The 26,124-nt window shown below is 38.8% G+C and overlaps 1 protein-coding gene across 1 annotated transcript in view; it reads right to left on the bottom strand.

Moving 5' to 3' along the window:
- Positions 1-380: 380 nt before the first annotated feature.
- The window catches only part of LOC139569071 (phosphoribosyl pyrophosphate synthase-associated protein 2), a 393,458-nt gene continuing 367,714 nt past the window's right edge, over positions 381-26,124 (bottom strand). The window contains exons 6-11 of the mRNA XM_071390954.1: positions 10,447-10,562; positions 8,849-8,904; positions 5,415-5,533; positions 2,753-2,823; positions 2,456-2,602; positions 381-888 (exon numbers count right to left, since the gene is read on the bottom strand). Coding sequence (XP_071247055.1) covers positions 730-888; positions 2,456-2,602; positions 2,753-2,823; positions 5,415-5,533; positions 8,849-8,904; positions 10,447-10,562 — 668 coding nt within the window. The 3' untranslated portion in view covers positions 381-729. The remainder of the gene's footprint in view (positions 889-2,455; positions 2,603-2,752; positions 2,824-5,414; positions 5,534-8,848; positions 8,905-10,446; positions 10,563-26,124) is intronic.

The raw sequence follows: 26,124 nt of genomic DNA, 5'->3' as shown, positions 1-26,124 counted from the left end.
TCTCTGTGGGTAGCAGAAGCCTGGTTCTGAGACAAATTGTCCCACTAACATTACACAACTTCATACACCAATAAGGTTGTTATGACAACCAGTATGAATAATGTAGAATAACAGAGGAAACAATGTTGTTATTTTGATGCACATGGTAATGAATGTATTATTATGCATATTCATGCACTAATCATGTAAGACTAAGCATTGGGGCGGCAGGGTAGCCTCGTGGTTAGAGTGTTGGACTAGTAAACGAAAGGTTGCTGGATCATATCCCCGAGCTGACAAGGTACAAATCTGTTGTTCTGCCCCCTGAACAAGGCAGTTAACCCACTGTTCCCCGGTAGACCGTCATTGTAAATAAGAATTTCTCCTACAACAACACAAGATTACTTTCCATTTCTGTTACTTTTTATTTTGAATTCAGAGCAAAAAACACAACAAATACAAAAGCTTGTAATATTATTAATGAGACATTATTATTGAGACATTATTATTGTAACATTATTATTGTGACATTATTATTGTAACATTGTTATTGTAACATTATTATTGTAACATTATTATTGAGACATTATTATTGTAACATTATGTTATTATTGTAACAGTATTATTGTTAGTACCATAACAAAGAGAGAGAGAGTGTGTGTGTGTGTGTGTGTGTGTGTGTGTGTGTGTGTGTGTGTGTGTGTGTGTGTGTGTGTGTGTGTGTGTGTGTGTGTGTGTGTGTGTGTGTGTTCAGTCCTCCAGTCCTATGTGTCTGAACAGGTAAGACATGCTCTCTCCGTTGTAGATGCGTCTGATGGCTTCAGAGAGGATCAGGCTGATATCCACCGTCTGGATCTTAACACACTGCAGCTTCTGATGCTCATGGGGAATGGTGTTGGTTACCACCACCTACACCCACACCCACACACACACACAGTTAACAAACAGCTAGACAGGGTTAATTCACACACACACACACACACACACACACACACACACACACACACACACACACACACACACACACACACACACACACACACACACACAGGGTTAACACACACACACACACACACACACACACACACACACACACACACACACACACACACACACACACACACACACACACACACACACAGTTAACACACAGACAGACACAGGGTTAACACACAGACAGACACAGGGTTAACACACAGACAGACACAGGGTTAACACACACACACACACACACACACACACACACACACACACACACACACACACACACACACACACACACACACACACACACACACACACACACACACACACACACACACACACACACACACACACAGGGTTAACACACACACACAGACAGACAGACACAGGGTTAACACACACACACACACACACACAGACAGACAGACACAGGGTTAACACACACACAGACTGACAGACACAGGGTTATCACACACACACACACACACACACACACACACACACACACACACACACACACACACACACACACACACACACACACACACACACACACACACACACACACACACACACACACACACACACACAGGGTTAACACACACACACACACACACACACACACACACACACACACACACACACACACACACACACACACACACACACACACACACACACAGACAGACACAGGGTTAACACACACACAGACTGACAGACACAGGGTTAACACACACACACACACACACACACACACACACACACACACACACACACACACACACACACACACACACACACACACACACACACACACACACACACACACACACACACACACACACACACAGGGTTAACACACACACACACAGACAGACAGACACAGGGTTAACACACACACACACACAGACAGACACATAGGTAACACACAGACAGACACAGGGTTAACACACACACACACACACACACACACACACACACACACACACACACACACACACACACACACACACACACACACACACACACACACACACACACAGACAGATGGACAGACACACACACACACACACACACACACACACACACACACACACACACACACACACACACACACACAGACACAGGGTTAACACACACACACACACACACACACACACACACACACACACACACACACACACACACACACACACACACACACACACACACACACACACACACACACACACACACACACACACACACACACACACACACACACAGACAGACAGACACAGGGTTAACACACACACACACAGACAGACACAGGGTTAACACACACACACAGACAGACAGACACAGGGTTAACACACACACACAGACAGACAGACACAGGGTTAACACACACACAGACAGACAGACACAGGGTTAACACACACACACAGACAGACAGACAGACAGACACAGGGTTAACACAGACAGACAGACAGACAGACAGACAGACAGACACCTTGTCGATGGCAGAATCCTCTATGAGTTTCGGCGCATCGGAGGAGAGGATGCCGTGCGTCGCCATGACGAATATCTTGTACGCTCCGCGCTCCTTCAACGTCTCCGCAGCCGCCACGAAACTGTGCACGTCATCTATGATGTCGTCCTGGGGGCGGGGACACACAGCAGCTGTCAAGGAGGCCAATCCAACGGCCTGAGAGGGGTCACTGTGAGTGTGTGTGTGTGTGTGTGTGTGTGTGTGTGTGTGTGTGTGTGTGTGTGTGTGTGTGTGTGTGTGTGTGTGTGTGTAACTCACCACTATGATGGCGATGCGTCCTCCTACGTCTCCTACCACTGTGATGGGAGGCTTCTCTTTAGGGATCAACACTGGAACACACAATACACACTATACACACACTATACACACAATACACACTATACACTATACACACAATACACAATATACACAAAATATACACTATACATACAATACACACTATACAAAATATACACTATACATACAATACACACAATACACACTTTACACACTATACACAATATACACTATACATACAATACACACAATACACACTATACACACAATACACACTATACACAATATACACTATACATACAATACACACAATACACACTATACACACTATACACAATATACACTATACATACAATACACACAATACACACTATACACACTATACACAATATACACTATACATACAATACACACAATACACAATACACACTATACACACAATACACACTATACACAATACACACAATATACACTATACACAATACACACTATACACACAATACACACTATACACACAATACACACTATACACACAGTACACACAATACACAATACACACTATACACACAATACACACTATACACAATACACACTATACACACAATACACACTATACACACAATACACACTATACACACAATACACACTATAAACAATACACACTATACACACTATACACAATACACACAATACACAATACACACTATAAACAATACACACTATACACAATACACACTATACACAATACACACTATACAGACTATACACACTATACACACAATACACTATACACAATACACACTATACACACTATACACACAATACACACAATACACACTATACACACTATACACACTATACACACAATATAAACTATACACACTATACACACTACACACACAATACACACAATACACACTATACACACTATACACACAATACACAAAATATACACTATACACACTATACACACTATACACACTATACACAATACACACTATACAGACTATACACACTATACACACAATACACACTATACACAATACACACAATATACACTATACACACTATACACACTATACACAATACACACTATACAGACTATACACACTATACACACTATACACACAATACACACTATACACACAATACACACAATATACACTATACACACTATACACACTATACACTATACACACTATACACAATACACAGACACAATACACACTATACACATAATACACACTATACACAATACAAACTATACACACAATACACACAATGCACACTATACACACAATACACAAACACAATACACAATACACACTATACACACAATACACACTATACACACAATACACAGACACAATACACACTATACACACAATACACACTATACACACAATACACAATACACAAACACAATACACAATACACACTACACATACACAATATACAATACACAATACACACAATACACACACAATACACACTATACACACACTACACACTATACACAATACACAGACACAATACACACTATACACATAATACACACTATACACAATACACACTATACACACAATACACACAATACACACTATACACACAATACACAAACACAATACACAATACACAATACACACACAATACACCCTATACACACAATACACACTATACACACAATACACAGACACAATACACACTATACACACAATACACACTATACACACAATACACAATACACAAACACAATACACAATACACACTACACATACACAATATACAATACACAATACACACTATATACACACAATACACACTATTCACACTACACATACACAATATACACAATACACACTATACACAATGTGCATACACACTATACACACAATACACACTATACCCACAATACACACTATACACACAATACACACTACACACACAATACACACTATACACACAATATACCTACAATACACACAATACATGCTATACACACACAATACATACATTACACACACTATACACACTATACACGCACAATACAAACAACACACACAATACACATTATATACACACAATACACACATTACACACACAATACACACAAAATACACACAATACACACACATAACACACACACACAATACACCTACAATACACACACACACACACAATACACACACAGTACACACATACAATACACACAATACACAATACACACACACAGCCTGTTTATATCCTACAAGACATGGTGCAAGCGGATGTGTGTGTGTGTGTGTGTGTGTGTGTGTGTGTGTTACGTTGTATCTCCAGTCTAAGGTGTATCTTGACAGTAGGAGGGGAGTGTGTGTGTGTATGTGTGTGTGTTACATGGTATCTTGACAGTAGGAGGGGAGTGTGTGTGTGTGTGTGTGTGTGTGTGTGTTACATGGTATCTTGACAGTAGGAGGGGAGTGTGTGTGTGTTACGTGGTATCTTGACAGTAGGAGGGGAGTGTGTGTGTGTGTTACGTGGTATCTTGACAGTAGGAGGGGAGTGTGTGTGTGTGTGTGTTACGTGGTATCTTGACAGTAGGAGGGGTGTGTGTGTGTGTGTGTGTGTGTGTGTGTGTGTGTGTGTGTGTGTGTGTGTGTGTTACATGGTATCTTGACAGTAGGAGGAGAGTGTCTTCCATCCACCAGGTCTGACTCAGCATCCTGGGCCTCTCCATGGATCACAGCAATACCCAGACGCAACCGCTCGGCAAACGACTGGGCCCTAAACACACACACACGCACGCACGCACGCACGCACGCACGCACGCACGCACGCACACACACACACACACACACACACACACACACACACACACACACAGTACACACACAGTAAACACAGAAACACACAAAAAGTACACACACAGTACACACACAGTACACAAAAAGTACACACACAGTACACACACAGTACACACACAGTACACACACCCTTTACAATCAGAGCATGTAAAAACACGTAACAGTGTACAACTACCATAAGATAACAGCACCACCCAGACTGTAGTTAAAACCTCTTAAGGATACGCCCATTTTATATTTCAATTTCCTCCTAAAATGACAAACCCAAATCTAACTTCCTGTTGCTCAGGACTTGTAGCAAGGATATTCTAGGTACCATTTGAAAGAAAACACTTTGAAGTTTGTGGAAATGTGAAAGGAATGTAGTAGAATATAACAATATATCTGGTAAAAGACAATACAAATAAAAAACACAACCGTTCTTTTGTATTTTTTGGGGTACCATCATCTTTGAAATGCAAGAGAATAATAATAACATAATGTATTATTCCAGATCAGGTGCAATTTAGATTTTGGCCACTAGATGGCAGCAGTGTAAGTGCAAAGTTTTAGACTCATCCAATGAACCATTGCATTTCTGTTCAAAATGTTGTATCAAGACTGCCCAAATGTGCCTCATTGGTTTATGAATAACTTTTCATGTTCAAATCTGTGTACTCTCCTCAAACAATAGCATGGTATTATTCCACTGTAATAACTACATACAGTCAACTATATAACACAGACAGTATAAGCTACAGTCAACTATACAATACAGACAGTAGCAGCTACAGTCAGCTACACAATACAGACAGTAACAGCTACAGACAACTATACAATACAGACAGTAGCAGCTACAGTCAACTATACAATACAGACAGTAACAGCTACAGTCAGCTACACAATACAGACAGTAACAGCTACAGTCAGCTACACAATACAGACAGTAACAGCTACAGTCAACTACACAATACAGACAGTAACAGCTACAGTCAACTACACAATACAGACAGTAACAGCTACAGTCAACTATACAATACAGACAGTAGCAGCTACAGTCAGCTACACAATACAGACAGTAACAGCTACAGTCAACTATACAATACAGACAGTAACAGCTACAGTCAACTATACAATACAGACAGTAACAGCTACAGTCAACTACACAATACAGACAGTAACAGCTACAGTCAACTACACAATACAGACAGTAACAGCTACAGTCAGCTATACAATACAGACAGTAACAGCTACAGACAACTATACAATACAGACAGTAACAGCTACAGTCAACTATACAATACAGACAGTAGCAGCTACATACAGTCAACTATACAATACAGACAGTAACAGCTACAGTCAACTATACTATACAGACAGTTACAGCTACAGTCAACTATACAATACAGACAGTAACAGCTACAGTCAGCTATACAATACAGACAGTAGCAGCTACAGTCAGCTATACAATACAGACAGTAACAGATACAGTTGACTACACAATACAGACAGTAGCAGCCAGTCAGCTATACAGACAACAGCCAGTCAGCTATACAGACAGCAGCAGCTAGTCAGCTATACAGACAGTAGCAGCTAGTCAGCTATACAGACAGTAGCAGCTAGTCAGCTATACAGACAGTAGCAGCTAGTCAGCTATACAGACAGCAGCAGCTAGTCAGCTATACAGACAGCAGCAGCTAGTCAGCTATACAGACAGTAGCAGCTAGTCAGCTATACAGACAGTAGCAGCTAGTCAGCTATACAGACAGTAGCAGCTAGTCAGCTATACAGACAGCAGCAGCTAGTCAGCTATACAGACAACAGCCAGTCAGCTATACAGACAGCAGCAGCTAGTCAGCTATACAGACAGTAGCAGCTAGTCAGCTATACAGACAGTAGCAGCTAGTCAGCTATACAGACAGTAGCATCTAGTCAGCTATACAGACAGTAGCAGCTAGTCAGCTATACAGACAGTAGCAGCTAGTCAGCTATACAGACAGCAGCAGCTAGTCAGCTATACAGACAACAGCCAGTCAGCTATACAGACAGCAGCAGCTAGTCAGCTATACAGACAGCAGCAGCTAGTCAGCTATACAGACAGTAGCAGCCAGTCAGCTATACACACAGTAGCAGCCAGTCAGCTATACAGACAGCAGCAGCTAGTCAGCTATACAGACAGCAGCAGCTAGTCAGCTATACAGACAGTAGCAGCCAGTCAGCTATACAGACAGCAGCAGCTAGTCAGCTATACAGACAGTAACAGCCAGTCAGCTATACAGACAGTAGCAGCCAGTCAGCTATACAGACAGTAGCAGCTAGTCAGCTATACAGACAGCAGCAGCTAGTCAGCTATACAGACAACAGCCAGTCAGCTATACAGACAGCAGCAGCTAGTCAGCTATACAGACAGTAGCAGCTAGTCAGCTATACAGACAGCAGCAGCTATACAGACAGCATCTAGTCAGCTATACAGACAGTAGCAGCTATACAGACAGTAGCAGCTAGTCAGCTATACAGACAGCAGCAGCTAGTCAGCTATACAGACAACAGCTAGTCAGCTATACAGACAGCAGCAGCTAGTCAGCTATACAGACAGCAGCAGCTAGTCAGCTATACAGACAGCAGCAGCTAGTCAGCTATACAGACAGTAGCAGCCAGTCAGCTATAAAGACAGTAGCAGCCAGTCAGCTATACAGACAGCAGCAGCTAGTCAGCTATACAGACAACAGCAGCTAGTCAGCTATACAGACAGCAGCAGCTAGTCAGCTATACAGACAGCAGCAGCTAGTCAGCTATACAGACAGTAGCAGCCAGTCAGCTATACAGACAGTAGCAGCCAGTCAGCTATACATACAGCAGCAGCTATACAGACAGCAGCAGCTATACAGACAGTAGCAGCTAGTCAGCTATACAAACAGTAGCAGCCAGTCAGCTATACAGACAGTAGCAGCTAGTCAGCTATACAGACAGCAGCAGCTAGTCAGCTATACAGACAGTAGCAGCCAGTCAGCTATACAGACAGTAGCAACCAGTCAGCTATACAGACAGCAGCAGCTAGTCAGCTATACAGACATTAGCAGCTAGTCAGCTATACAGACAGTAGCAGCTAGTCAGCTATACAGACAGTAGCAGCTAGTCAGCTATACAGACAGTAGCAGCTAGTCAGCTATACAGACAGTAGCAGCTAGTCAGCTATACAGACAGTAGCAGCTAGTCAGCTATACAGACAGCAGCAGCTGTACAGACAGCAGCGTACCTCTTGGCTGAGGCTGGAGATCTGGCCACTATCACTGCATTTCTATAGTCAGGAATCTGTAGAAGGAAACGACACATCAATGACACACATCACCTATTACTGGAAATACTGCAGCAGGACGGGGTAGTGTAGTTTGACCTCCTGTATGTACTGGGGGGTTGTGGGTAGTGTAGTTTGACCTCCTGTATGTACTGGGGGTTGTGGGCAGTGTAGTTTTACCTCCTGTATGTACTGGGGGGCTGTGGGTAGTGTAGTTTTACCTCCTTCTGTATGTACTGGGGGGTTGTGGGTAGTGTAGTTTTACCTCCTGTATGTACGGGGGTGTTGTGGGTAGTGTAGTTTTACCTCCTTCTGTATGTACTGCAGTAGGACGAGGTAGTGTAGTTTTACCTCCTTCTGTATGTACTGGGGGGTTGTGGGTAGTGTAGTTTTACCTCCTTCTGTATGTACTGGGGGGTTGTGGGTAGTGTAGTTTTACCTCCTTCTGTATGTACTGGGGGTTGTGGGTAGCGTAGTTTTACCTCCTTCTGTATGTACTGGGGGGTTGTGGGTAGCGTAGTTTTACCTCCTTCTGTATATACTGCAGTAGGGCGGGGTTGTGTAGTTTTACCTCCTCTTGTATGTACTGGGGGGGTTGTGGGTAATGTAGTTTTACCTCCTCCTGTTTGTACTGGGGGGTTGTGGGTAGTGTAGTTTTACCTCCTCCTGTATGTACTGGGGGGTTGTGGGTAGTGTCGTTTTACCTCCTTCTGTATATACTAGAGTAGGACGGGGTTGTGTAGTTTTACATCCTCCTGTATGTACTGGGGGGTTGTGGGTAGTGTAGTTTTACCTTCTTCTGTATATACTAGAGTAGGACGGGGTTGTGTAGTTTTACCTCCTCCTGTATGTACTGGGATGTTGTGGGTAGTGTAGTCCTACCTCCTCCTGTATGTACTGGGGGGTTGTGGGTAGTGTAGTCCTACCTCCTCCTGTATGTACTGGGGGGTTGTGGGCAGTGTAGTCCTACCTCCTCCTGTATGTACTGGGGGGTTGTGGGTAGTGTAGTCCTACCTCCTCCTGTATGTACTGGGGGGTTGTGGGTAGTGTAGTCCTACCTCCTCCTGTATGTACTGGGGGGTTGTGGGAAGTGTAGTTCTACCTCCTCCTGTATGTACTGGGGGGTTGTGGGTAGTGTAGTCCTACCTCCTCCTGTATGTACTGCAGTAGGAAGGGAGAAGCTCTCAGGTTGTCTACTGGGATGTTGTGGGTAGTATAGTCCTACATCCTCCTGTATGTACTGGGGTGTTGTGGGTAGTGTAGTCCTACCTCCTCCTGTATGTACTGCAGTAGGAAGGGAGAAGCTCTCAGGTTGTCTACTGGGGGGTTGTGGGTAGTGTAGTCCTACCTCCTTCTGTATGTACTGGGGGGTTGTGGGTAGTGTAGTCCTACCTCCTCCTGTATGTACTGCAGTAGGAAGGGAGAAGCTCTCAGGTTGTCTACTGGGGGGTTGTGGGTAGTGTAGTCCTACCTCCTCCTGTATGTACTGGGGGGTTGTGGGTAGTGTAGTCCTACCTCCTCCTGTATGTACTGGGGGGTTGTGGGTAGTGTAGTCCTACCTCCTCCTGTATGTACTGCAGTAGGAAGGGAGAAGCTCTCAGGTTGTCTACTGGGATGTTGAAGAAGCCCTGAATCTCCTTCTGATGAAGATCCATGGTGATGAGATGGGTCAGACCTACACACACACAGAGAGAGATGGGTCAGACCTACACACACACACACACACACAGAGATGGGTCAGACCTACACACACACACAGAGAGATGGGTCAGACCTACACACACACACACAGAGAGATGGGTTCAGACCTAAACACACACACAGAGAGATGGGTCAGACCTACACACACACACACAGAGAGATGGGTCAGACCTACACACACACACAGAGAGATGGGTCAGACCTACACACACACACAGAGAGATGGGTCAGACCTACACACACACACAGAGAGATGGGTCAGACCTACACACACACACAGAGAGATGGGTCAGACCTACACACACACACAGAGAGATGGGTCATACCTACACACACACACAGAGAGATGGGTCAGACCTACACACACACACAGAGAGATGGGTCAGACCTACACACACACACAGAGAGATGGGTCAGACATACACACACACACAGAGAGATGGGTCAGACCTACACACACACACAGAGAGATGGGTCAGACCTACACACACACACACAGAGAGATGGGTCAGACCTACACACACACACAGAGAGATGGGTCAGACCTACACACACACACAGAGAGATGGGTCAGACCTACACACACACACACAGAGAGATGGGTCAGACCTACACACACACACACAGAGAGATGGGTCAGACCTACACACACACACAGAGAGATGGGTCAGACCTACACACACACACACAGAGATGGGTCAGACCTACACACACACACACACACACACACACACACACACACACACACACACACACACACACACACACACACACACACACACACACACACACACACACACACACACACACACACACACACACACACACACACACAGGAGGTGGATCAGACCTACACACACACACAGAGAGATGGGTCAGACCTACACACACACACAGAGAGATGGGTCAGACCTACACACACACACAGAGAGATGGGTCAGACCTACACACACACACACACACACACACACACACACACACACACACACACACACACACACACACACACACACACACACACACACACACACACACACACACACACACACACACACACACACACACACACACACACACACACACACACACACACACAGAGAGATGGGTCAGACCTACACACACACACACAGAGAGATGGGTCAGACCTACACACACACACAGAGAGATGGGTCAGACCTACACACACACACAGAGAGATGGGTCAGACCTACACACACACACAGAGAGATGGGTCAGACCTACACACACACACAGAGAGATGGGTCAGACCTACACACACACACAGAGAGATGGGTCAGACCTACACACACAGAGAGATGGGTCAGACCTAAACACACACACAGAGAGATGGGTCAGACCTACACACACACACAGAGAGATGGGTCAGACCTACACACACACACAGAGAGATGGGTCAGACCTACACACACACACAGAGAGATGGGTCAGACCTACACACACACACAGAGAGATGGGTCAGACCTACACACACACACACACAGAGAGATGGGTCAGACCTACACACACACACAGAGAGATGGGTCAGACCTACACACACACACAGAGAGATGGGTCAGACCTACACACACACACACACACACACACACACACACACACACACACACACACACACACACACACACACACACACACACACACACACACACACACACACACAGAGAGAGATAGATAAATAGATAGATAGATAGATAGATAGATAGATAGATAGATAGATAGATAGATAGATAGATAGATAGATAGATAGATAGATAGATAGATTTTCAGACAGACAGATAGATTTTCAGACAGACAGATATTCAGACAGACAGATATTCAGACAGATATTCAGACAGACAGATATTCAGACAGACAGATATTCAGACAGACAGACAGATATTCAGACAGACAGACATTCAGACAGACAGACAGATATTCAGACAGACAGATATTCAGACATTCAGACAGACAGACAGATATTCAGACAGACAGATATTCAGACAGATAGACAGATATTCAGACAGACAGATATATATACAGACAGACAGATTTACTTCTGAAATGGGAGAGACTCTATATTCACTTCTAAAATAGGAGATACTCTATATTCACTTCTGAAATGGGAGATACTCTATATTCACTTCTGAAATGGGAGATACTCTATATTCACTTCTGAAATGGGAGATACTCTATATTCACTTCTGAAATGGGAAATACTCTATATTCACTTCTGAAATGGGAGATACTCTATATTCACTTCTGAAATGGGAGATACTCTATATTCACTTCTGAAATGGGAGATAATCTATATTCACTTCTGAAATGGGAGATACTCTATATTCACTTCTGAAATGGGAGATACTCTATATTCACTTCTGAAATGGGAGATACTCTATATTCACTTCTGAAATGAAAGATACTCTATATTCATATCTAAAATGGGAGATACTCTATATTCACTTCTGAAATGGGAGATACTCTATATTCACTTCTGAAATGGGAGATACTCTATATTCACTTCTGAAATGGGAGATACTCTATATTCACTTCTGAAATGGGAGATACTTCTATGGGAGATACTCTATATTCACTTCTGAAATGGGAGATACTCTATATTCACTTCTGAAATGGGAGATACTCTATATTCACTTCTGAAATGGGAGATACTCTATATTCACTTCTGAAATGGGAGATACTCTATATTCACTTCTGAAATGGGAGATACTCTATATTCACTTCTGAAATGGGAGATACTATGGGAGATACTCTATATTCACTTCTGAAATGGGAGATACTCTATATTCACTTCTGAAATGGGAAATACTCTATATTCACTTCTGAAATGGGAGATACTCTATATTCACTTCTGAAATAGGAAATACTCTATATTCACTTCTGAAATGGGAGATACTCTATATTCACTTCTGAAATGGGAGATACTCTATATTCACTTCTGAGATGGGAGATACTCTATATTCACTTCTGAAATGGGAGATACTCTATATTCACTTCTGAGATGGGAGATACTCTATATTCACTTCTGAAATGGGAGATACTCTATATTCACTTCTGAAATGGGAGATACTCTATATTCACTTCTGAAATGGGAGATACTCTATGTTCACTTCTGAAATGGGAGATACTCTATATTCACTTCTGAAATGGGAGATACTCTATATTCACTTCTGAAATGGGAGATACTCTATATTCACTTCTGAAATGGGAGATACTCTATATTCACTTCTGAAATGGGAGATACTCTATATTCACTTCTGAAATGGGAGATACTCTATATTCACTTCTGAAATGGGAGATACTCTATATTCACTTCTGAAATGGGAGATAGTCTATATTCACTTCTGAAATGGGAGATACTCTATATTCACTTCTGAAATGGGAGGGACTCTATATTCACTTCTGAAATGGGAGATACTCTATATTCACTTCTGAAATGGGAGATTCTCTATATTCACTTCTGAAATAGGAAATACTCTATATTCACTTCTGAAATGGGAGATACTCTATATTCACTTCTGAAATAGGAAATACTCTATATTCACTTCTGAAATGGGAGATACTCTATATTCACTTCTGAGATGGGAGATAATCTATATTCACTTCTGAAATGGGAGATACTCTATATTCACTTCTGAAATGGGAGATACTCTATGTTCACTTCTGAAATGGGAGATACTCTATATTCACTTCTGAAATGGGAGATACTCTATATTCACTTCTGAAATGGGAGATACTCTATATTCACTTCTGAAATGGGAGAAACTATATTCACTACTGAAATGGGAGATACTCTATATTCACTTCTGAAATGGGAGATACTCTATATTCACTTCTGAAATGGGAGATACTCTATATTCACTTCTAAAATAGGAGATACTCTATATTCACTTCTGAAATGGGAGATACTATATATTCACTTCTGAAATGGGAGAGACTCTATATTCACTTCTAAAATGGGAGATACTCTATATTCACTTCTGAAATGGGAGATACTATATATTCACTTCTGAAATGGGAGATACCCTATATTCGCTTCTGAAATGGGAGATACTCTATATTCACTTCTGAAATGGGAGATACTCTATATTCACTTCTGAAATGGGAGATACTCTATATTCACTTCTGAAATGGGAGATACTCTATATTCACTTCTGAAATGGGAGATACTCTATATTCACTTCTGAAATGGGAGATAATCTATATTCACTTCTGAAATGGGAGATACTCTATGTTCACTTCTGAAATTGGAGATACTCTATATTCACTTCTGAAATGGGAGAAACTCTATATTCACTACTGAAATGGGAGATACTCTATATTCACTTCTGAAATGGGAGATACTCTATATTCACTTCTGAAATGGGAGATACTCTATATTCACTTCTGAAATGGAAGATACTCTATATTCACTTCTGAAATGGGAGATACTCTATATTCACTTCTGAAATGGGAGATACTCTATATTCACTTCTGAAATGGGAGATACTCTATATTCACTTCTGAAATGGGAGATACTCTATATTCACTTCTGAAATGGGAGATAGTCTATATTCACTTCTGAAATGGGAGATACTCTATATTCACTTCTGAAATGGGATGGGAGATACTCTATATTCACTTCTGAAATGGGAGATACTCTATATTCACTTCTGAAATGGGAGATTCTCTATATTCACTTCTGAAATAGGAAATACTCTATATTCACTTCTGAAATGGGAGATACTCTATATTCACTTCTGAAATAGGAGATACTCTATATTCACTTCTGAAATGGGAGATACTCTATATTCACTTCTGAAATGGGAGATACTCTATATTCACTTCTGAAATGGGAGATACTCTATATTCACTTCTGAAATGGGAGATACTCTATATTCACTTCTGAAATGGGAGATACTCTATATTCACTTCTGAAATGGGAGATACTCTATATTCACTTCTGAAATGGGAGATACTCTATATTCACTTCTGAAATGGGAGAAACTATATTCACTACTGAAATGGGAGATACTCTATATTCACTTCTGAAATGGGAGATACTCTATATTCACTTCTGAAATGGGAGATACTCTATATTCACTTCTAAAATAGGAGATACTCTATATTCACTTCTGAAATGGGAGATACTATATATTCACTTCTGAAATGGGAGATACTCTATATTCACTTCTAAAATAGGAGATACTCTATATTCACTTCTGAAATGGGAGATACTCTATATTCACTTCTGAAATGGGAGATACCCTATATTCACTTCTGAAATGGGAGATACTCTATATTCACTTCTGAAATGGGAGATACTCTATATTCACTTCTGAAATGGGAGATACTCTATATTCACTTCTGAAATGGGAGATAGTCTATATTCACTTCTGAAATAGGAGATACTCTATATTCACTTCTGAAATGGGATATACTATGGGAGATACTCTATATTCACTTCTAAAATGGGAGATACTCTATATTCACTTCTGAAATGGGAGATTCTCTATATTCACTTCTGAAATAGGAAATACTCTATATTCACTTCTGAAATGGGAGATACTCTATATTCACTTCTGAAATAGGAAATAATCTATATTCACTTCTGAAATGGGAGATACTCTATATTCACTTCTGAGATGGGAGATAATCTATATTCACTTCTGAAATGGGAGATACTCTATATTCACTTCTGAAATGGGAGATACTCTATGTTCACTTCTGAAATGGGAGATACTCTATATTCACTTCTGAAATGGGAGATACTCTATATTCACTTCTGAAATGGGAGATACTCTATATTCACTTCTGAAATGGGAGAAACTATATTCACTACTGAAATGGGAGATACTCTATATTCACTTCTGAAATGGGAGATACTCTATATTCACTTCTGAAATGGGAGATACTCTATATTCACTTCTGAAATGGGAGATACTCTATATTCACTTCTGAAATGGGAGATACTATATATTCACTTCTGAAATGGGAGAGACTCTATATTCACTTCTAAAATAGGAGATACTCTATATTCACTTCTGAAATGGGAGATACTATATATTCACTTCTGAAATGGGAGATACCCTATATTCGCTTCTGAAATGGGAGATACTCTATATTCACTTCTGAAATGGGAGATACTCTATATTCACTTCTGAAATGGGAGATACTCTATATTCACTTCTGAAATGGGAGATACTCTATATTCACTTCTGAAATGGGAGATACTCTATATTCACTTCTGAAATGGGAGATAATCTATATTCACTTCTGAAATGGGAGATACTCTATATTCACTTCTGAAATGGGAGATACTCTATATTCACTTCTGAAATGGGAGATACTCTATGTTCACTTCTGAAATGGGAGATACTCTATATTCACTTCTGAAATGGGAGATACTCTATGTTCACTTCTGAAATGGGAGATACTCTATATTCACTTCTGAAATGGGAGATACTCTATGTTCACTTCTGAAATGGGAGATACTCTATATTCACTTCTGAAATGGGAGATACTCTATATTCACTTCTGAAATGGGAGATACTCTATATTCACTTCTGAAATGGGAGAAACTATATTCACTACTGAAATGGGAGATACTCTATATTCACTTCTGAAATGGGAGATACTCTATATTCACTTCTGAAATGGGAGATACTCTATATTCACTTCTAAAATAGGAGATACTCTATATTCACTTCTGAAATGGGAGATACTATATATTCACTTCTGAAATGGGAGAGACTCTATATTCACTTCTAAAATAGGAGATACTCTATATTCACTTCTGAAATGGGAGATACTATATATTCACTTCTGAAATGGGAGATACCCTATATTCGCTTCTGAAATGGGAGATACTCTATATTCACTTCTGAAATGGGAGATACTCTATATTCACTTCTGAAATAGGAAATACTCTATATTCACTTCTGAAATGGGAGATACTCTATATTCACTTCTGAAATGGGAGATACTCTATATTCACTTCTGAGATGGGAGATAATCTATATTCACTTCTGAAATGGGAGATACTCTATATTCACTTCTGAGATGGGAGATAATCTATATTCACTTCTGAAATGGGAGATACTCTATATTCACTTCTGAAATGGGAGATACTCTATATTCACTTCTGAAATGGGAGATACTCTATGTTCACTTCTGAAATGGGAGATACTCTATATTCACTTCTGAAATGGGAGATACTCTATGTTCACTTCTGAAATTGGAGATACTCTATATTCACTACTGAAATGGGAGATACTCTATATTCACTTCTGAAATGGGAGATACTCTATATTCACTTCTGAATTGGGAGATACTCTATATTCACTTCTGAAATGGGAGATAGTCTATATTCACTTCTGAAATAGGAGATACTCTATATTCACTTCTGAAATGGGATATACTATGGGAGATACTCTATATTCACTTCTAAAATGGGAGATACTCTATATTCACTTCTGAAATGGGAGATTCTCTATATTCACTTCTGAAATAGGAAATACTCTATATTCACTTCTGAAATGGGAGATACTCTATATTCACTTCTGAAATAGGAAATACTCTATATTCACTTCTGAAATGGGAGATACTCTATATTCACTTCTGAAATGGGAGATACTCTATATTCACTTCTGAGATGGGAGATAATCTATATTCACTTCTGAAATGGGAGATACTCTATGTTCACTTCTGAAATGGGAGATACTCTATATTCACTTCTGAAATGGGAGATACTCTATATTCACTTCTGAAATGGGAGATACTCTATATTCACTTCTGAAATGGGAGAAACTATATTCACTACTGAAATGGGAGATACTCTATATTCACTTCTGAAATGGGAGATACTCTATATTCACTTCTGAAATGGGAGATACTCTATATTCACTTCTAAAATAGGAGATACTCTATATTCACTTCTGAAATGGGAGATACTATATATTCACTTCTGAAATGGGAGAGACTCTATATTCACTTCTAAAATAGGAGATACTCTATATTCACTTCTGAAATGGGAGATACTATATATTCACTTCTGAAATGGGAGATACCCTATATTCGCTTCTGAAATGGGAGATACTCTATATTCACTTCTGAAATGGGAGATACTCTATATTCACTTCTGAAATGGGAGATACTCTATATTCACTTCTGAAATGGGAGATACTCTATATTCACTTCTGAAATGGGAGATACTCTATATTCACTTCTGAAATGGGAGATAATCTATATTCACTTCTGAAATGGGAGATACTCTATATTCACTTCTGAAATGGGAGATACTCTATATTCACTTCTGAAATGGGAGATACTCTATGTTCACTTCTGAAATGGGAGATACTCTATATTCACTTCTGAAATGGGAGATACTCTATGTTCACTTCTGAAATGGGAGATACTCTATATTCACTTCTGAAATGGGAGATACTCTATATTCACTTCTGAAATGGGAGATACTCTATATTCACTTCTGAAATGGGAGATACTCTATATTCACTTCTGAAATGGGAGAAACTATATTCACTACTGAAATGGGAGATACTCTATATTCACTTCTGAAATGGGAGATACTCTATATTCACTTCTGAAATGGGAGATACTCTATATTCACTTCTAAAATAGGAGATACTCTATATTCACTTCTGAAATGGGAGATACTCTTTATTCACTTCTGAAATGGGAGATACTCTATATTCACTTCTGAAATAGGAAATACTCTATATTCACTTCTGAAATGGGAGATACTCTATATTCACTTCTGAAATGGGAGATACTCTATATTCACTTCTGAGATGGGAGATAATCTATATTCACTTCTGAAATGGGAGATACTCTATATTCACTTCTGAGATGGGAGATAATCTATATTCACTTCTGAAATGGGAGATACTCTATATTCACTTCTGAAATGGGAGATACTCTATATTCACTTCTGAAATGGGAGATACTCTATGTTCACTTCTGAAATGGGAGATACTCTATATTCACTTCTGAAATGGGAGATACTCTATGTTCACTTCTGAAATTGGAGATACTCTATATTCACTTCTGAAATGGGAGAAACTCTATATTCACTACTGAAATGGGAGATACTCTATATTCACTTCTGAAATGGGAGATACTCTATATTCACTTCTGAATTGGGAGATACTCTATATTCACTTCTGAAATGGGAGATAGTCTATATTCACTTCTGAAATAGGAGATACTCTATATTCACTTCTGAAATGGGATATACTATGGGAGATACTCTATATTCACTTCTAAAATGGGAGATACTCTATATTCACTTCTGAAATGGGAGATTCTCTATATTCACTTCTGAAATAGGAAATACTCTATATTCACTTCTGAAATGGGAGATACTCTATATTCACTTCTGAAATAGGAAATACTCTATATTCACTTCTGAAATGGGAGATACTCTATATTCACTTCTGAAATGGGAGATACTCTATATTCACTTCTGAGATGGGAGATAATCTATATTCACTTCTGAAATGGGAGATACTCTATGTTCACTTCTGAAATGGGAGATACTCTATATTCACTTCTGAAATGGGAGAAACTATATTCACTACTGAAATGGGAGATACTCTATATTCACTTCTGAAATGGGAGATACTCTATATTCACTTCTGAAATGGGAGATACTCTATATTCACTTCTAAAATAGGAGATACTCTATATTCACTTCTGAAATGGGAGATACTATATATTCACTTCTGAAATGGGAGAGACTCTATATTCACTTCTAAAATAGGAGATACTCTATATTCACTTCTGAAATGGGAGATACTATATATTCACTTCTGAAATGGGAGATACCCTATATTCGCTTCTGAAATGGGAGATACTCTATATTCACTTCTGAAATGGGAGATACTCTATATTCACTTCTGAAATAGGAAATACTCTATATTCACTTCTGAAATGGGAGATACTCTATATTCACTTCTGAAATGGGAGATACTCTATATTCACTTCTGAGATGGGAGATAATCTATATTCACTTCTGAAATGGGAGATACTCTATATTCACTTCTGAGATGGGAGATAATCTATATTCACTTCTGAAATGGGAGATACTCTATATTCACTTCTGAAATGGGAGATACTCTATATTCACTTCTGAAATGGGAGATACTCTATGTTCACTTCTGAAATGGGAGATACTCTATATTCACTTCTGAAATGGGAGATACTCTATGTTCACTTCTGAAATTGGAGATACTCTATATTCACTACTGAAATGGGAGATACTCTATATTCACTTCTGAAATGGGAGATACTCTATATTCACTTCTGAATTGGGAGATACTCTATATTCACTTCTGAAATGGGAGATAGTCTATATTCACTTCTGAAATAGGAGATACTCTATATTCACTTCTGAAATGGGATATACTATGGGAGATACTCTATATTCACTTCTAAAATGGGAGATACTCTATATTCACTTCTGAAATGGGAGATTCTCTATATTCACTTCTGAAATAGGAAATACTCTATATTCACTTCTGAAATGGGAGATACTCTATATTCACTTCTGAAATAGGAAATACTCTATATTCACTTCTGAAATGGGAGATACTCTATATTCACTTCTGAAATGGGAGATACTCTATATTCACTTCTGAGATGGGAGATAATCTATATTCACTTCTGAAATGGGAGATACTCTATGTTCACTTCTGAAATGGGAGATACTCTATATTCACTTCTGAAATGGGAGATACTCTATATTCACTTCTGAAATGGGAGATACTCTATATTCACTTCTGAAATGGGAGAAACTATATTCACTACTGAAATGGGAGATACTCTATATTCACTTCTGAAATGGGAGATACTCTATATTCACTTCTGAAATGGGAGATACTCTATATTCACTTCTAAAATAGGAGATACTCTATATTCACTTCTGAAATGGGAGATACTATATATTCACTTCTGAAATGGGAGAGACTCTATATTCACTTCTAAAATAGGAGATACTCTATATTCACTTCTGAAATGGGAGATACTATATATTCACTTCTGAAATGGGAGATACCCTATATTCGCTTCTGAAATGGGAGATACTCTATATTCACTTCTGAAATGGGAGATACTCTATATTCACTTCTGAAATGGGAGATACTCTATATTCACTTCTGAAATGGGAGATACTCTATATTCACTTCTGAAATGGGAGATACTCTATATTCACTTCTGAAATGGGAGATAATCTATATTCACTTCTGAAATGGGAGATACTCTATATTCACTTCTGAAATGGGAGATACTCTATATTCACTTCTGAAATGGGAGATACTCTATGTTCACTTCTGAAATGGGAGATACTCTATATTCACTTCTGAAATGGGAGATACTCTATGTTCACTTCTGAAATGGGAGATACTCTATATTCACTTCTGAAATGGGAGATACTCTATATTCACTTCTGAAATGGGAGATACTCTATATTCACTTCTGAAATGGGAGATACTCTATATTCACTTCTGAAATGGGAGAAACTATATTCACTACTGAAATGGGAGATACTCTATATTCACTTCTGAAATGGGAGATACTCTATATTCACTTCTGAAATGGGAGATACTCTATATTCACTTCTAAAATAGGAGATACTCTATATTCACTTCTGAAATGGGAGATACTCTTTATTCACTTCTGAAATGGGAGATACTCTATATTCACTTCTGAAATAGGAAATACTCTATATTCACTTCTGAAATGGGAGATACTCTATATTCACTTCTGAAATGGGAGATACTCTATATTCACTTCTGAGATGGGAGATAATCTATATTCACTTCTGAAATGGGAGATACTCTATATTCACTTCTGAGATGGGAGATAATCTATATTCACTTCTGAAATGGGAGATACTCTATATTCACTTCTGAAATGGGAGATACTCTATATTCACTTCTGAAATGGGAGATACTCTATGTTCACTTCTGAAATGGGAGATACTCTATATTCACTTCTGAAATGGGAGATACTCTATGTTCACTTCTGAAATTGGAGATACTCTATATTCACTTCTGAAATGGGAGAAACTCTATATTCACTACTGAAATGGGAGATACTCTATATTCACTTCTGAAATGGGAGATACTCTATATTCACTTCTGAATTGGGAGATACTCTATATTCACTTCTGAAATGGGAGATAGTCTATATTCACTTCTGAAATAGGAGATACTCTATATTCACTTCTGAAATGGGATATACTATGGGAGATACTCTATATTCACTTCTAAAATGGGAGATACTCTATATTCACTTCTGAAATGGGAGATTCTCTATATTCACTTCTGAAATAGGAAATACTCTATATTCACTTCTGAAATGGGAGATACTCTATATTCACTTCTAAAATAGGAGATACTCTATATTCACTTCTGAAATGGGAGATACTCTTTATTCACTTCTGAAATGGGAGATACTCTATATTCACTTCTGAAATAGGAAATACTCTATATTCACTTCTGAAATGGGAGATACTCTATATTCACTTCTGAAATGGGAGATACTCTATATTCACTTCTGAAATGGGAGATAATCTATATTCACTTCTGAAATGGGAGATACTCTATATTCACTTCTGAAATGGGAGATAATCTATATTCACTTCTGAAATGGGAGATACTCTATATTCACTTCTGAAATGGGAGATACTCTATATTCACTTCTGAAATGGGAGATACTCTATGTTCACTTCTGAAATGGGAGATACTCTATATTCACTTCTGAAATGGGAGATACTCTATGTTCACTTCTGAAATTGGAGATACTCTATATTCACTTCTGAAATGGGAGAAACTCTATATTCACTACTGAAATGGGAGATACTCTATATTCACTTCTGAAATGGGAGATACTCTATATTCACTTCTGAATTGGGAGATACTCTATATTCACTTCTGAAATGGGAGATAGTCTATATTCACTTCTGAAATAGGAGATACTCTATATTCACTTCTGAAATGGGATATACTATGGGAGATACTCTATATTCACTTCTAAAATGGGAGATACTCTATATTCACTTCTGAAATGGGAGATTCTCTATATTCACTTCTGAAATAGGAAATACTCTATATTCACTTCTGAAATGGGAGATACTCTATATTCACTTCTGAAATAGGAAATACTCTATATTCACTTCTGAAATGGGAGATACTCTATATTCACTTCTGAAATGGGAGATACTCTATATTCACTTCTGAGATGGGAGATAATCTATATTCACTTCTGAAATGGGAGATACTCTATGTTCACTTCTGAAATGGGAGATACTCTATATTCACTTCTGAAATGGGAGAAACTATATTCACTACTGAAATGGGAGATACTCTATATTCACTTCTGAAATGGGAGATACTCTATATTCACTTCTGAAATGGGAGATACTCTATATTCACTTCTAAAATAGGAGATACTCTATATTCACTTCTGAAATGGGAGATACTCTTTATTCACTTCTGAAATGGGAGATACTCTATATTCACTTCTGAAATAGGAAATACTCTATATTCACTTCTGAAATGGGAGATACTCTATATTCACTTCTGAAATGGGAGATACTCTATATTCACTTCTGAGATGGGAGATAATCTATATTCACTTCTGAAATGGGAGATACTCTATATTCACTTCTGAGATGGGAGATAATCTATATTCACTTCTGAAATGGGAGATACTCTATATTCACTTCTGAAATGGGAGATACTCTATATTCACTTCTGAAATGGGAGATACTCTATGTTCACTTCTGAAATGGGAGATACTCTATATTCACTTCTGAAATGGGAGATACTCTATGTTCACTTCTGAAATTGGAGATACTCTATATTCACTTCTGAAATGGGAGAAACTCTATATTCACTACTGAAATGGGAGATACTCTATATTCACTTCTGAAATGGGAGATACTCTATATTCACTTCTGAATTGGGAGATACTCTATATTCACTTCTGAAATGGGAGATAGTCTATATTCACTTCTGAAATAGGAGATACTCTATATTCACTTCTGAAATGGGATATACTATGGGAGATACTCTATATTCACTTCTGAAATAGGAAATACTCTATATTCACTTCTGAAATGGGAGATACTCTATATTCACTTCTGAAATGGGAGATACTCTATATTCACTTCTGAGATGGGAGATAATCTATATTCACTTCTGAAATGGGAGATACTCTATGTTCACTTCTGAAATGGGAGATACTCTATATTCACTTCTGAAATGGGAGATACTCTATATTCACTTCTGAGATGGGAGATAATCTATATTCACTTCTGAAATGGGAGATACTCTATATTCACTTCTGAGATGGGAGATAATCTATATTCACTTCTGAAATGGGAGATACTCTATATTCACTTCTGAAATGGGAGATACTCTATATTCACTTCTGAAATGGGAGATACTCTATGTTCACTTCTGAAATGGGAGATACTCTATATTCACTTCTGAAATGGGAGATACTCTATGTTCACTTCTGAAATTGGAGATACTCTATATTCACTTCTGAAATGGGAGAAACTCTATATTCACTACTGAAATGGGAGATACTCTATATTCACTTCTGAAATGGGAGATACTCTATATTCACTTCTGAAATGGGAGATACTCTATATTCACTTCTGAAATGGGAGATAGTCTATATTCACTTCTGAAATGGGAGATACTCTATATTCACTTCTGAAATGGGAGATACTCTATATTCACTTCTGAAATGGGAAATACTCTATATTCACTTCTGAAATGGGAGATACTCTATATTCACTTCTGAAATGGGAGATACTCTATATTCACTTCTGAGATGGGAGATAATCTATATTCACTTCTGAAATGGGAGATACTCTATGTTCACTTCTGAAATGGGAGATACTCTATATTCACTTCTGAAATGGGAGATACTCTATATTCACTTCTGAAATGGGAGATACTCTATATTCACTTCTGAAATGGGAGAAACTATATTCACTACTGAAATGGGAGATACTCTATATTCACTTCTGAAATGGGAGATACTCTATATTCACTTCTGAAATGGGAGATACTCTATATTCACTTCTAAAATAGGAGATACTCTATATTCACTTCTGAAATGGGAGATACTATATATTCACTTCTGAAATGGGAGAGACTCTATATTCACTTCTAAAATAGGAGATACTCTATATTCACTTCTGAAATGGGAGATACTATATATTCACTTCTGAAATGGGAGATACCCTATATTCACTTCTGAAATGGGAGATACTCTATATTCACTTCTGAAATGGGAGATACTCTATATTCACTTCTGAAATGGGAGATACTCTATATTCACTTCTGAAATGGGAGATACTCTATATTCACTTCTGAAATGGGAGATACTCTATATTCACTTCTGAAATGGGAGATAATCTATATTCACTTCTGAAATGGGAGATACTCTATATTCACTTCTGAAATGGGAGATACTCTATATTCACTTCTGAAATGGGAGATACTCTA

Source organism: Salvelinus alpinus, chromosome 1 (assembly GCF_045679555.1).
Source record: "Salvelinus alpinus chromosome 1, SLU_Salpinus.1, whole genome shotgun sequence".
NCBI classification, from domain to species: Eukaryota; Metazoa; Chordata; class Actinopteri; order Salmoniformes; family Salmonidae; genus Salvelinus; species Salvelinus alpinus.
This window is presented reverse-complemented; position numbering and strand designations above follow the sequence as displayed.